This window comes from Dermacentor albipictus, unplaced genomic scaffold (assembly GCF_038994185.2).
Source record: "Dermacentor albipictus isolate Rhodes 1998 colony unplaced genomic scaffold, USDA_Dalb.pri_finalv2 scaffold_11, whole genome shotgun sequence".
NCBI classification, from domain to species: domain Eukaryota; kingdom Metazoa; phylum Arthropoda; class Arachnida; order Ixodida; family Ixodidae; genus Dermacentor; species Dermacentor albipictus.
The window spans coordinates 16,323,791-16,338,847 of record NW_027225565.1 but is presented as its reverse complement, the minus strand read 5'-3'; the positions used below and the strand labels follow the sequence as shown (position 1 = coordinate 16,338,847).

At 44.5% G+C, this 15,057-nt stretch overlaps 1 protein-coding gene across 1 annotated transcript in view; it reads left to right on the top strand.

The window, feature by feature from the left end:
- Positions 1–15,057, top strand: part of LOC135896800 (uncharacterized) — a 183,139-nt gene that overhangs the window by 24,245 nt on the left and 143,837 nt on the right. The window contains exon 3 of the mRNA XM_065425289.2: positions 9,132–9,386. Within this exon, the coding sequence (XP_065281361.1) occupies positions 9,253–9,386 (134 nt within the window). The 5' untranslated portion in view covers positions 9,132–9,252. The remainder of the gene's footprint in view (positions 1–9,131; positions 9,387–15,057) is intronic.

The window sequence follows — 15,057 nt, the reverse complement described above, 5'->3', positions numbered from 1 at the left end:
GGACGGCGCGACGCAAAGCTCTGTGCCTTTGTTTTGTTGATCGAAGTGGCGGTAGCACGCTGGGCCAGCGGCTAGGCCGATGTTTGTGTGGTGGTGTGGTACCGAAGACCTAACGAGAAAGTGGCGGCATCGTAAAGATTGAAAGAACGTCTTTTGACCACCTTGACCTTAGTTTTTTTAAGTGTATTAGGTGGGCGCTGTAGCGTTACGTGCTTTATGAAATTTCAGAAGAGCAAAAGGATGGCACTACTGATACAAGACATAGACAGTTGTACTTCCAGTTGCTTGACAATAAAATTTCATTGAGGGCTTCATTACGTTTTGCCCATTTATGTGTTCATTGAAGTGTTTGTTTCAGGATTTTGAGAACGCAGACTTCCTTGTGGTAGGAAAGGTTGCTGCTTCCTGGCTGTAATCCGCTGTTGCAAAATGGATAAGTGCAAAGCCGCGCTATGGCAGCTGTTGACGGACGCTTCAGAAGTGGTCCGTCAATAAAAAATATAATGAAGCAAGCTCGTAAGAGACTACAAGCGTCCTACCTATCACTGCGGCAGATGTTATTAAATGTACCTGAAGACGTTCAACAATAGTGACAGCCGATGCAGCCTTTCGAAAGAGCGAGAGAGTTCGCAAGTGCCGTTCTAGGCGAGAAAAGTCTCGAGTTCACAGCCAGCAGGCGTCGTAGCAGACGACACTTCTAGTATTGCTCTCAAGGGCGCAAGACTTTCTCCCACTAAAACATCTGTATTTACATAAATACTTTATGAGTATTTTTATATATGTACATGCAGGGTTGTTATTGCTGTTGTAAAAATAAATAATTATTCTCCCGCGAAGAATGCATATCCTGGTGTGCCCTGATGGCAAACCGTGCTTGCGTCTAAATGTCGTACAAAAATCCATCACGCGACCTAATACTAGGTGCCTAAGGACAGGATCGTTTAGGGATTTTCGAAAATGCACGATGGTGGCGCCGAGTGCCGCCATGGCGTGTTCGTTCTCGGCGTGATCGTTTGCGGTCCCGCGCGGACCGCGCGTTGTTCAACGTTGCTTATGTTATTGTGCTTGCGAGTTGGTTCTTCATTCTATGCTGCTTGCCTCGGTTGTGTGTTGCTTGTAGGTTCTGTGTTACTTGGCAGAAAGGTGTGAGCGGTGGTGGTGCGGCAGGGCGGCTTTGGCCTCGGTGAGCTTTGCCAGTACAGAATCTGCGTTGTGTGACCCGTGCTTCATTGAGAACCAAGAGGCGGTGACAAGTGATATGTCGAAGTGGCCTAGTGATATGTCGAAGTGGCGAAGTTCTGTGAACCGCGATGTTGGGACGCCGTGTCCGATTTTGCTTAATGGACATCGAGCGATGTGATGTTTGCTACAAGTCATGTAAATGCGACTGCGTCAACCACCCACTGTTCAGCGCTGAATTTGTGCGCTGCGCTTGAAACGCGTGGTGCAGCCATGCAGCGGGGGTGGTAGAGAAGCCGAGTGGCTTAGAGGTTCCATTTTGCGCGTTCACCGATATGAGCTCCCGTTTTGATCTCATTAGCGGCTGTCTCGACATTGTGGTGTGATGCTTGCCTAGTATGAAATTTACGATGCTAACACACATTTTGTTCACGTTTTTCCGTGGTAGATGCCATTCGCATGACGACTTAATTGAAAACGAGGCATAGGTCTTTGTTCTTTGCGTTGGTGTGTTGTAAATTACTTTCTATCGTGGAAGTTCTGGCAGCCTTGCCACGCAAGTAGTACGAACGTAAATAGATAAACGTATTTGTGTGTGTCTGAAATTTTGAATTACCCATAATACCATTTACGACAGATAAGTGGGCGACATGGCCTGTGTGAATCAGCTACGTTTTGCTGCAACGGTCTTCCGTGCGAGATGCTGATGCATTGTGCGCGTTTATTACTGCACTGTTGTAAAAACCATTTACGTTTATTAACTAAATATAAATGTACTGATACTTTGCCGCAGTACGTAATAATTAGGCGGTGGAGCCTGTAAGTGTATTGCGGCGAAGCATATTAAAAGCGGGAGGGGGCGACCTGGTGTGCACATTGTGACAGATGGCGGTGGGTGCGGGAGTGTATAAATAAGAACTCTTATTATGGCCAGTGACAGTGGCCCCTTCCCAATTTTAGTATGCTTCACCGCAGTACATTGCTTAGGCTGTTTGCGAGAAAGGTAATTTTAAAAAGCTCAAATACGCAACGCTTCTTTTGTAGCTTGCTACACCGCAATAATGGAGTGGAAATAACCATCGTGCAGTAAAGCATACTAACAGTGGAAGGGGCATATAAGTTTACACTATCCTCATTATTTTCAATTGTGATATAATTTGCAAGTGCATCTGTGCTGATAAGCTTGTATGGCAAATTTTTGTAGTAGTATGTTTCACCGCATTAGAAGTTTGTATTGCAGGAAAGCTTACTAAACCACATTCGTCATTGTGGAACGCGTTATTCACCTTCAATGCAGAAGCACAATGTGGATTCATGCCCATGCTTTTGCATGGACTGCACATGCTCTTTGAGAATTGATTCGTTGTTCATGAGTGCACTGGTACTTAACTCTAAACTGAAGGGCGGAAGTTGATATGGAAGCACAATTTTTAATAAGAGGACAAGATGTTGCCAAGATGATTGCAGCACAGCTTCCTTTTTTTTTCTTCTAGGCACCTTTTCTACTAGAAGCTTCCATTGCAGCGTTTCGAGCCTCTGAGCAAGAACATAGTGTATATAAATATCAGACACCGATTGGGAACAACACATATGTTATCTGCAGTAAGCAGTGCGCATGAGAAGTACATGCCTATATATAGTAAAAATATATAGCACGACCAGACAGAGTAAAAGGGAGTGGGCTGCAGCAATACTAAGTGTTAGATGGTGCTTTATCCTTTCCCTTGAGTTTTCTGTTTTTTTTTGCTTTTTATTATGGATCCTCCACAGAAACCATGCGAGTACCAAACTTGAGCTTGTTTGTTTCAGGTCTCATGGTTGTTACTAACAGAACAGTGTGATAAACGAACAAGGGCGTGGAGGCATCCAGTCCCCTTGCCCGTCTCATCGTGTCGCTCCATGAGCACTGTGAGCCTGTGTACCAACTAGGAATGGAGCTTTGTTCCAATCGCTTCTGAACTGTATTGCTCCCAAGCCAACAGTGCTCTCAATGAGAAGCTTTGGTCAGTAGACTGCCTGCAGCCAACAAAGTCTAAGAAGGAAGCATTCAGGATGGTGCAAAGTGGGTTTTAGAAGCTGGCAGCATTGCTGAAGGGGCTTTGCCAGTGTGCCCTATTTATAAATACACAAAGATAATGTCCTGTTTGAGAGGAATTGTTTCAGAGGTCGTTACATGGCAACAGTGTTGGGTGTTTAGTAGCAGAGAAGGTTGTATTTGCCCCCTGTCAATAATATGTTTCTTCTCCAGTGCCCCTTTGAAGTGCTTACTTTATGGACGTAGTTAGTTCTCCATCATGCATGAATTTTTAGCATGTAAAGAAGTTTGTTACCCCTTGCCTGAAGCTGGTGCTTGCTGATGTCACCCAAGAAGGCATTGGGGAGTATGGCGATGCACACTTACAAAACACTTTTGACACCAGTGAAACCAGATTAATAGAGCTGCTGTTTTTTTGTCCACACCATCCTCGTCAGTTACAATCAACAGTTCTTTGTCCGTACAGAGCCACATGTAGTTGGTCATTCATAGCCTGCACACTAAGACTTGTTGGCATGTTATGACAGAGACCTGCCTCGGAACCTTAGCACAGTGTCTATACATAAAAACCTTCCGATGTATTGATGACTCCCTTCTCTTTATCATTATTTGCCTGATGAAGCCAGGAATCTGGGTCAACCAGGTGTTCAACAGGCTTCCCATTAGTTTTCTCAACATCTCCTTTACCAGGGTGCTGCACTTCGATCATGGCCACAGCTGCTGAACCTATAGCATGCGCTCAAAAAAGTGCCATACATCATGTTGCTCCAAACTCATGATATCTGCTATACGAGGCCTTCAGGGACACCCTCATTTATTTACGCCCTCATCATACTGTATGAAGCTTCGCATGATAAGTAAAATGATTAACATCTGCTGCTTTTTCCTGTACTGCTTGCTGAAACATATCCTGAGTGTCTCAAAAGCAAAAGACTGGTGCCGGACAACAAGTGCAAAAACCATGGGTCGCTATAACCACATGTGTCACACAAAATGAAGAAGGCCACTAAGTGTACAGGTGCTTTACTTCATATCTAACAAACTTGGTTTTTTCCTCTGCAAGTGAGTAAACTCAACTGGCCCCTAAGACATGGACTGTGAGAAACTGTGTGCAAGATGCTGCCTCTCATGCAATGCTGAGTATGTGTACGAGATCCTGACACCCCGCAGCAGCTTCTACACTGGGCAAACAGGCTACAATAAAAACGACTGCATTTACTAACATGCTAAAAGCGTGAAAACGAGCAGAAATGTGCGTATTCATTAGGCCCAACTGCAGGTGCAAGCAAATCTTCTACCAAATGTGTATTGTTGACAGAAAATGGAGTTATACAAATGCAGATAAAAACAATGATGTTTGAAAGTAGTATAGTTTAACTATATTCTGCACAAGCAGTGCTACCAGCTGCGCTGGTACTTTATAACCATAATTCATGGCGGTCCCACTATGCAAAGGCACTATTTTTGAATTATTAACTTCTATATATTATATATACAGTAGCCATAAATTGCAAGCACATATCGTTCACATTGTGTCCAATATGGTTAAATGATGCCAACTCTGATAGGCATTCCTAATCTGAAATCGAAGAAAAGAGCCAATAAAAGCAACCAATTATAAATAAAGAAACAGACAACCAGTGCACAGCATAAGCGATAGACTTCCTTTTACTGAAAAAAAGAATGTCACATGTGTGACATGCCACTAGCAGTGGGTAGCACTTTCAAGCTTCGGTGATAGAGGTAAAACGTAGGAAAATGCTACAACCAGACTCAAATGTAAAACGGCCTGGGACGCAGACAAACCGACATCATATTGTACAGAATGAAAGGGCAAGACTCCATCCAAGAACACTCTATGGACCACATACTTGACATGGTGTAAACGATTGTTAACATGCCCTCCCCATCAAAAAAAAAGAAACGCGGAAAACACGCCTTAAAGGGCAATGTGCACAGTCTGAAACAAAGAAAAACAACCCAAAAACATTTTGCTAAGTCTTTCAATGATTAAAATTGTCAAACTGTCTGGTCACTTCTTAATGAACCTACACAGCTGAGCAGGAAGCAAAGAAAGCCTAATAGCAGGGCCGCAGAAAATGTCACCGAATAAATGTACCTTGCTTGCCAAGGATACCTCTGGTTTAGTTGTGGTCAGACTTTGCGGAATAATTGTGTATTAGCTTTTCTTTTATAGAATGGTTTAGCAGATACAGAAAGGATGGCCATGAGAGCACCAGGTGCATGCATAGTCTATGCACAAGAAGCCACTGCTTTCTTACTTTTATTTTATTCTCTACTACTATGAGCTAGTATTTAAGCACCTTAGTAGCACTGCTAATATCCTACTACAAAACACAAAATTGGGCAAGTTGTGGCATAAAGAAAATTGCAGCTTCATTCATAATGCAAAACAGTGATGCAATAGCTGGTGAAACATGTGCAGGAAGCTTGCTTCATGCGGTGTTTGTTGAAGTGAACACTTGCCAATGCAGGGCAGTAATATCCCGTAAAGAAGTAAAATAAGTACGAATCGTGTTTATTTGTTGGAGTTGTCCCTCCCAGTGTTGAAGTGGAAAGACTCGGCTTTTATTCCTCCTCTTTCATATCCGGACTGGGCAATTGGTCTCCACAAAAACAACCATTTAGCTTCTTACTGCTGAATTTGTTTTGGTTTTCTCAAATCTATATTTAGGCTAGGTCTCACGCCGTGCTTGAGAAAAACAAGACACCAACAGCCCTATCCAGTAAATCTGAAAAGCCAAGCACTAGGAGAAGATTAATGAAGCAGATGCACGCAATCACTGTCATTACATGCAAAAAAAAATAACACAGGACTGCCTTCACAAGTGGGAAGGGGATGTGTTAGAACTTGAAGGCGTGGACGCCAGCTCTATATCCAGTACGCAGACATTGAGGAGGTGTTAGCCAATCATGGCAGCTGTTGGCTAGATCGCGCTTTTCAGGATCAGTATTCAGCATGGCTGCACTTTCAGCAGAGTGGCTGAAATGTAAAATTGTGGACTGCGAATCTTTTGACCGTAAGTTCGAATCCTCGCAGCGCAATGAGTACTTTATTTGCAATTTTTTAGCAGCATTTGGGAATTTCAGTGGCAACACGAGTAGACATCAGAACAACCACGAGAGTCAGGTCATATTAGCTATTGCTGTTATGAGCACAAGAATTAGGATGGGCCACTACATGCCCTTGATCTTGTAGTGGTCCACTACTTTGGTGCTACAGTTAATGGGGTCAAATGAGTTCAACGAGGAAGAATTTAGCCCAGAAAAAATATTACGCTTAACAGTTGTATCTAGTTGTATAGTTTTACCCATGCAGCTTCATATAACCGTGTCCACACTTACCTAAAGCACATGAGTGGCATCGTGAAAAAAAAAGAGCTTTTGATATTGGTTTGGAGAAAATTAATTTGTTTCGGCCTAGCAGTATATATACATACTGCACATACTTGCATTCGGTATACATTATCACCAACTGTTAAGTCACCTTCTTACTTCATCAGCGAATAACTCCTGCAGTTAAGTGTGCTGGTGCGGGTTTTACCTGCATTTCCACCTGTGCATTTGGTAAAAGTCTTTGGCTGTTTACTGTAACTTCATATTTCAACTTTCGGTTGCATAATAGGCTTTGACTACCTTGCCTAAAAGCTCTTTATCAGCACCTTTTAGAATAATTTCTGTAGGAGCTGACCACGGATAACTAAAGCAAAGAAGTTACCTTTAGCATCCTTGATAACCATAGTTGTCAAGTAGTTGTTTAAAATAAGGTTTTTGTTTTTCTTCTGAGAGAATATCTGACCAAGTCAGGCAACACCGGCAAGCGTAATGCCTGGGCAGGCTTCACGAAAGGCACCGCCTCGTTGCAGACTGTGCCCAACATCCTTCTTGGTTTGACTGTGACTGAGAACCCATATATCTTTCCTCCGAAGAAACTGATATTGGCGATTCTTTGATGCAGAAAGAGGCCATTGTCGCACATGTCAACCTTACGTCAGAAACCAATCCGGCGCAGGTGGAAATAGTCTTGTCTTACCCAGATGGTGGATCAGCCTCGCGTGGCACATTCTTTCAGTGAATTTGCAGACTGTCAATATGAGTGAGACTGATGAAAGGTTGGCTGTGGTGTCGGGTTTCTTGCTAGGTTTCGGTAGTGCATCATGACCAAGTGTTTCCACTCTCTGGGGAATTCCAATATTCCAGATTTTATTGATTACAAGCAATAGTGCTTGCTTTCTCGTTTTGGCAAGAGCCTTCAACATCTGCAAAATGACTCCACCTTTGCCCCGTGTGCTTTAAGTGTTGACGCCCTCGTGAGCAACGACAGGTTCTGCCATCTTAAAGAGACTTTCCATTCCTTCCTTGGCAAGTGGTCATTAAGGTGCGTACAACTCTGGTGACGGTCAGTCACTGTGAGGTGGTCGGGCAAAGCATCTGCAGCTTGTTCTTCATATTTCTCAGATGTGCACTGAAGATCAAGCAGCGCGTTTTCAATAGCATTTGAGTATTTGGTTGATCATGTAATAGCCGAGAATGTGTGTCACAGCTTACTGATACCAATACATTCAAATGAGACGCAGCGGTCCATCCACTAATCTCTGGTATGTTTCTTAGCATGACATCTTGCCTGGTCAGTCTTGTAAAGAACATTGATCAGTGTTTGTTGCGTACAGCCACAATTTAAGTATGCAGTATGCAGCTTGGCTTGCTCACCCCAAAGTTGCAGCAGGTTCTTGTCAGGGCTGCATGCTGCTGCAGTACGCTCTAGCTCACATGTCCCTCTTTCCATAGTGTAAAGGATGCGCGCTGGTAGCGATCCTTCAACACCATCACATTCTAAAGACTCAAGTGCATCACGGACATGGTCCCAGCCTGAAACCCCGATTTTTTTATTGTGGCACATTTTACGCCTATATCAAGTTTTATATCGGATAATGCTCGCTGCCTCTTGGGCAGAGTCGCACTGGCACTCTGAACGAAGACACCAGTTGCCCATGCCAGGTAAGTGTACTGCCCTTCTGGTTTTACTAGGTGTGGCAGCTAGGATAGTTGGTGTTATTTGTTAATTTTAGATATGTGGTGTCTGCTTCATCTAGGTGGAATCCTCTTGGCCTTACGTCTTTGTATCCACAATATGGGTAATGTGCATTGAGCTCACCTCGAATGAGCATTCTGTGCTGGGGAAAGCGAATTTGAACATGTCAAAGTGAGTGAAGTCGCCTCGGCTGCTGTGCCTGGTTTTGGGACCGAGGTTGTCCGATCCAAAATGGATTTCTCTCACTGCCTTAGCCTCAAGCACACCGCCACAGCTTCCTTATAAGAGGTGCAGTATAGAAAATGTTCAGTTATATGTGAGGAGCATCGTGGAAACAAGGATGGCTGTTTGATCCTGCCCTATTGGTGCCTTTCCTCACTATGCCCGAAGCGCTATAGCTACTTGGAGTTAGCCGTTGTACCCTTCTATGTCTGATGTTGTGCGTCTATTTTCCTGGAGCAGGAGGACGATGGATTGGCCCTCTTAACGAAACAGCTGACCTAATTCGGTCGCACTAACGCTCAAGCTGCTTCTTTTGTTGCATACAGTCTGGAGTAACGGCTACGCAGAATGATTCAAGGAGGCTAGCAATGAAGTGTTGTTGGGGTTGGGGATTTCACTGTTTTTCACATTGACAGGAAAAGATTCTTGAGTGAGGATGACTATGATTATTGAATGAGGATATGGAAGACCTCGCCATGTTGGTCCTTGTACACTGCCATCATCTGTTATTGCTGCTGGTATTGCTAGTAAATGTTAATAATGTGCTGTTGACTGAAGTCTTAACTCATTTACCTTGTTCAGTGAGAACATGTTCAAGCTTGGCATACAGGAGTGATGTGGCTGTGTCATTTCCTTATGCAGAGTTTGACTCGAGGGAGCACAGCCCTCAGTGGACGATAGCTGTTGACTGGTGCAGACTCTTGTGTTGCGGCTTCTTGCTGTGTTTTACTTTTTCTGGACACTGAAGAAGCAGACTTGCAAGATGTGGACCTACTATGACAACTGCTACGCTTGGGGGTGGCTGACCGCAGGTGCTGCCTGCTTTCCCCACCTCCTCTGGCTTTCTCCTGCAGCTTGTGGTCCACTTCTTCCCCCGCTGCTCATCTTCAAGTGCAAGTAGGCGAGCAGTTTGCTCCTTGTCTAGATGCTCAATTTAGCATAGTACGTTTGCTAAAGTCACTATCAGTTCTTTGAGAGATTCTGTGACCATTTCAGTGCGATGTCTAAATCTACTGCGGTGGCCAGGTTTCCATTTCGATTACCCGGACACTGCTTGCGTATAGCCCTTCATTCTCAATGCAAAGGTCACAGAACTCTTCAGCTTGTGTAGGTGACTTGTGTCTATCTTGCAGCAAGTCACTCGACTCTTGCGCGTAGTATTCACATTTGTGGGAGCTGGAATACAACTTTGCTGTGATGAGTTGCGCGGCCACTGCTCCGTGTGCTTCTTCCGTTGTTTTTTGCGACAAGCCTCTTCGAGGTATTTTGGGTGCGGGCGAAAACGGATGAGAAGCCACGGCGGGGCAGTATTCAGGTTCGTGTTCTGTGCCCCACTTTGTGCAAACAAGTGGGCGCGTACATATATCTTGTTTATAACCAGTGCCGTGGCATCTAAAGCCCGACAACATTGTGAGTTCGTACCGTGACACATGTGTCAGCCAGCTGCAGTACTGCACAATGCAATGATGCCTAGGCGTCGGTAAAGTACACACCACCATTGGGTTTTCAAAGCACCAAAGGCTGCACCTTTGTCATTTGGCTGCTAGTATCATGGCTGTTTGTGAGCCAAGTGCTTCCACTTGCGATTCGGCTGTTTCTACTTGCATATTATGCACTATACATCGAGATACGCCTTTGCTGGGCTGCTGCTACACACTGACTTTAAGATAATCATACGAATCAACTACAATTAAAGTTCTGTGGGTTGGCGGATGCAAATAGTGTGTTGCCGGTTGTAAGTGTTTATGGTAACAGTGTGTGAAGTTTAGGTAGGCCAGGTTGGGCTGCAATCATCCTGCACAGGCTGTCAGAAAATATCTTTGGCATGGTCTGCCTGGCTCTGGGCAGTATAGAGAACGCGTATTCTTCTAGCCTTTGTCGTTCTTGTAGGCGTGGTGGACAGCCCATGTGCCTCTGTGAAATAAAGTTAAGTTGCATGTAGACCAGCTGGCTTGAATGCCACACAGAACAATGTTCTCTTCACGCTCGGGAGGTTCATTTGCAGGTCTGTTCTTGCTGTTAGTGGAGACATCATGCACCACTGTCATCCCCTTGGACCAGGGTGTATGACATTGACTTTCCTTGGCCTTGACATGGTGCTCTCTGAAGTCTAATTGATTGAGGAAATTCATTCAATATTCCATGCACAGATAACACGCAAACTATTGTTTTCCACTCAGTTCAAGGCATCGTCCACTGCACTGAAAGTGCCAAAGCAAATCGAAAACAAGATAGTGTACACAATTGGCCTAGGATTAGAGTTACTGTATTATTACACTCCTGGTTGGAGAACAGGTGCATAGAGGTTTGCCATATTGTATTAGGACCACAACTATGAATGAAAGGGTACGTTTGATTCGCCTGCAGCACTTGAACCAGTTCATGGGGTCCTGCACTTTGCCATTTGTTTCAGTGGTGCAGTAATGACACCCTCAGAACCACGATGTTAATTTCAAAGGGTGCAGGAAAGGAGCAGTACTGGTTCATGATTTCGCTGCACCGACTCCCATATCGGTGCCGACTAGGTGCAGGCAAACAGGTGCGAAGCAGTGGTGCAGCAGTTGACACAGCACACGGGCGCCAGCACTGTTAAAAATTATTGGATTTTACGTGCCAAAACCACTTTCTGATTATGAGGCACGCCGTAGTGGAGGACTCCAGAAATTTCGACCACCTGGTGTTCTTTAACGTGCGCCTGAATCTAAGTACACGGGTGTTTTCGCATTTCGCCCCCATCTAAATGCTGCCGCCATGGCCGGGATTCGATTCCGCGACCTCGTGCTCAGCAGCCCAACACTATAGCTAGCCACTGAGCAACGACGCGCCAGCACTTTTAAAACCCCGCTTACGCACGTCTGATGTGTCTACGCAAGTGGGGTGGGGTATCGGGTGTATTTATGCCCCAGAAGCCGATCATACCTGCAGTTCAGGACCTCTCAAACTTACGCGCTATGTGCACATTAGTCTGACACAACATAACGCCAGCACCGCATCTGCACGTGTGCATTCGTTTCGAGTTTTTCGCCAGGCCTGCACATCAGGAATCGAGCTGCACAATTTTTGAACTTCTCGTGAACCGCTGTGAACTAGTTCACAGCAGTGACGGCGAATCGAACAGACCATAGCATGACCCATGCTTGCGCGAGCTAGAACCAGTGCAACATCAGGAACAGGTGCATGTTCAACCCACTTTATCTGGAACACTTGAGAATTGCCTGATTACAAAATAAGCAGATTTGAATATTTGAATAATGGTAGATTTCTGCTACACAATGAACAGAATAAGTTTGTATGGTTCAGTGGTAGCTTTTCTTCGAAGACCTTACTGTAGACTGTACAGTAAGGGCACCTAACAAAACACGTACGTGGCAGTCGGCAAACATGAATGAGAAAAAAAAAGCCTTTATCAAATATTTATTGCAGCTGATTCATCGCAGCCAATCAAAATACGAGACAGAAGGCGGCGCTGCATGCGCTCGATTGTAAACCACGTGATGTAAACATCCGGTTCGCAAACGGCGTCACGCATGTTCGTGGCATGGCGATTCTTGTTGGGCTGCGTACGCTAGCTCCTCCTTGTGTGTACGGTCAACGAATGAAATGCGACAACGCGACCATGAGCCCTTAAATGGATTCTGTGCTCAATATTAGTGTATTGAGAGTCGCTGATACATGGCTGCGCGATTAAGATAAGAGGGGATAAGATTCATGTGTATCTGGTATGCTTTCAGTTACTCGCCGTCATACGTTTCGCCGTGCCAGAATATGTGCCGCGAATAAACAGCGCTCGCCATATCGTCTTTCATCTGCTGACGACTGTACACGAAATATTGTACCAGGAATCACTGAGACATGATGGCCCCATAAAGCTAGATGCATCCAGGTTCTCACGAGCAACTCGTCTGCTGTCAGTTACTCTCTGTCGTACGTTCTGCAGGGTGATAATATGTGCTGCGGAGAAATAGCACTCGCAATATTGTGTTTCACACGTTGACGATTGTAGGCATGTGTGTGGGTGCTAGGACCTTTGCCAGGTGACATCCGTATTTTTACTTAAAACATACTAGGAGCCTACCCGATAGCAGGAGGAACGGAAAATCTCCGCCGCGATTGACGGCTTGATGAACGACTGTTTGAGAGAAGGTTGTGCTTAAACTAAAAGGCGGGTGAAAGCGCGAGAAAACGCGTGCGATGGTGGACGTGGGCATACGGTGCGAAGGCGTGAGAAGCATTTTTGAACGACCACTTTGACGAGTTTACGGCACCTGACGCGTCGGCTGTCTGCAGATGACAATGCTATTGGCAGACGGAGAGGCAGAAGGGGGAAACCGCGGTTGATGGTCATGGATTGTACTTTCACTATACGTATGTGCAACGTGCCTAAAAACCCCAGACACAGTCGAGTAAGTTACGTAGTGTAGCTTTCTGTATGGGGTTTCTTTCAAATCTTGGGGTAATAAAGCGATTCTGATGGGCACACCTCACTGCATGATCACTATTATCACTGCACAAATTTCCTGCACAAAGGATATAGAACAAGACATAGAATCGGAAGTGTAGAGCAGCCCTGGGGTCTGGTGGACGTGGAAAAGCTCAAGCAGGAAAAAAATGCATTTCGTTTCATTCTTTGCATCAATCCCAGCATTGTGTAGGGCCTATGCTCTGCTTTATTTTCCACTAGATTTGGCATTATTTCTAATGCCTTCAGAGCACACAGGAATGTCGTGCAGCTCGCCGACCACACAAATGTGGTGCCCTTACTTTTGGAGGTTCCTCTAATCCCGTGCATATAGCTGTTTTACGTTTGATTACAACATAAAACGATTACACTGGCTTCCTAACATTGCATACTTTTGTTTGTTATTTCTTTTCACAAGTACTGTAGTATGTTGTAAAGACATAAGAGCAGCTGAAAGCACTATCATCAGCTTCATTGGCTTTTTGTAATTTTTATCGGTAAAGTGAGGCTAAAATGTTAAAGACTTTTCACATAATTTTTACCTGCGTTCTTTCCCACATGTACCATGCTGAGAAAATTTTTAAACTGTGCGGCACTATGCTGTTCTAATGAAGTCATATGGAAAGGGGTGGTAATAGACAAATGACCTTTTTCTTGCACTTGTGCCAGACCGCAGCTGTATGGCATAGCACCAGTATATAACATACTCCTATTTATTTATTTATTTATTTTTATTTATTTTTTATTTATTATACCCTCAAGGTACGGTTGTACATTTCGGAGGGGAGGGGCAAGGTAGATACAGAGGCAAATCACACAATAGTTGATTATAGAAAAATTTTGTAAGTACAAAGAAGCAGAAACTCGATGAAAGCGTCAAAGCTAAGTACGTGGAAGTCAATAATTAGGCGGTAGAGCATTCAACAACATTGATGCCTTCTGGTAGCATGTGTGGGTTTATTGACCGGTTGCCTTCACCCTAAGAAGATCACGTTCTCGTGACGCCTGCGGCAGAAAGCATGTTCCACATCGCCAAGGTTTGTGAGTGGTGGCATTGGCTAACACTCCCAGGGTTCTACTAGGAAACTTAAATGCTCAAGAAAGTGGATGGGGAAATGGCGCCACGGTAGCTCAATTGCTAGAGCATCGCACGCGAAATGCGAAGGTTGTGGGATCATTCTCCACCTGCGTAAGTTGTTTTTCATTCACTTTCCTTTCATTATTTATCGTTTCTTTATTTGATATATTAAGCACAAGTAATTTCCCCTATGTTATCCTTGGTGTCAGTGTTTTTTGACTTCTTATAGTATGACTAATAAAAAAATCGAGGTTCTCGGTTAACCCCCTTTCTTCTCGTTTATTACATAACGAGGATCTCGAATCCGGCCACATTGATGCCGACAGGTAGCATGTATAGGTTTATTGACCGGTTGCCTTCACCTAAAAACATTACGTTCTCGTGACGCCTGCGACAGAAAGCATGTTCCACACCCGTCGCCAACGTTTGTGAGTGGTGGCACTGGCTAACACTTCCAGGTTTCTAATAGGAAACATGAATACCCAAAAAAGAGGATAGTGGAACGGTGCCGCGGTAGCGCAATTGGTAGAGCATCGCACACGATATGCGAAGGTTGTGGTATCGTTCCCCACCTGCGGCAAGTTGTTTTTTCATCCACTTTCATTTCCATTAATTTATTGTTAGTTTATTTCATTTATTAAGCACAAGTAATTTCCCCTATGTTGTCCTTGGTGTCAGTATTTGTTGGCTTCTTATGATACAGGAGCAGTACCATTATTTGAACTTTCAAAACTGATGGCAGGAAGAGAGCATATCGTAGTGGATATGGTTACAGTGTGAATACTGTAGAATTAAATAGACCATATTCACCCGGAGGAGTCTGCGATGTTTAACACACCATGCTCGGTGGTAACATGCCATGCTCCTGCTGCTTATCCGTCGGCTATAGACAGGGCCAGATGAGAAGTCCTGCGCTAGTCACGGTTGTTAGCAATGTTGCCTCCTTGCCAAGCAATGTCCTCAAGTGACATCATTGGGGCAGGTGGGACTCAGATGGCATTTTAGTTGAAATCAAGAAAAAGAAATGGATA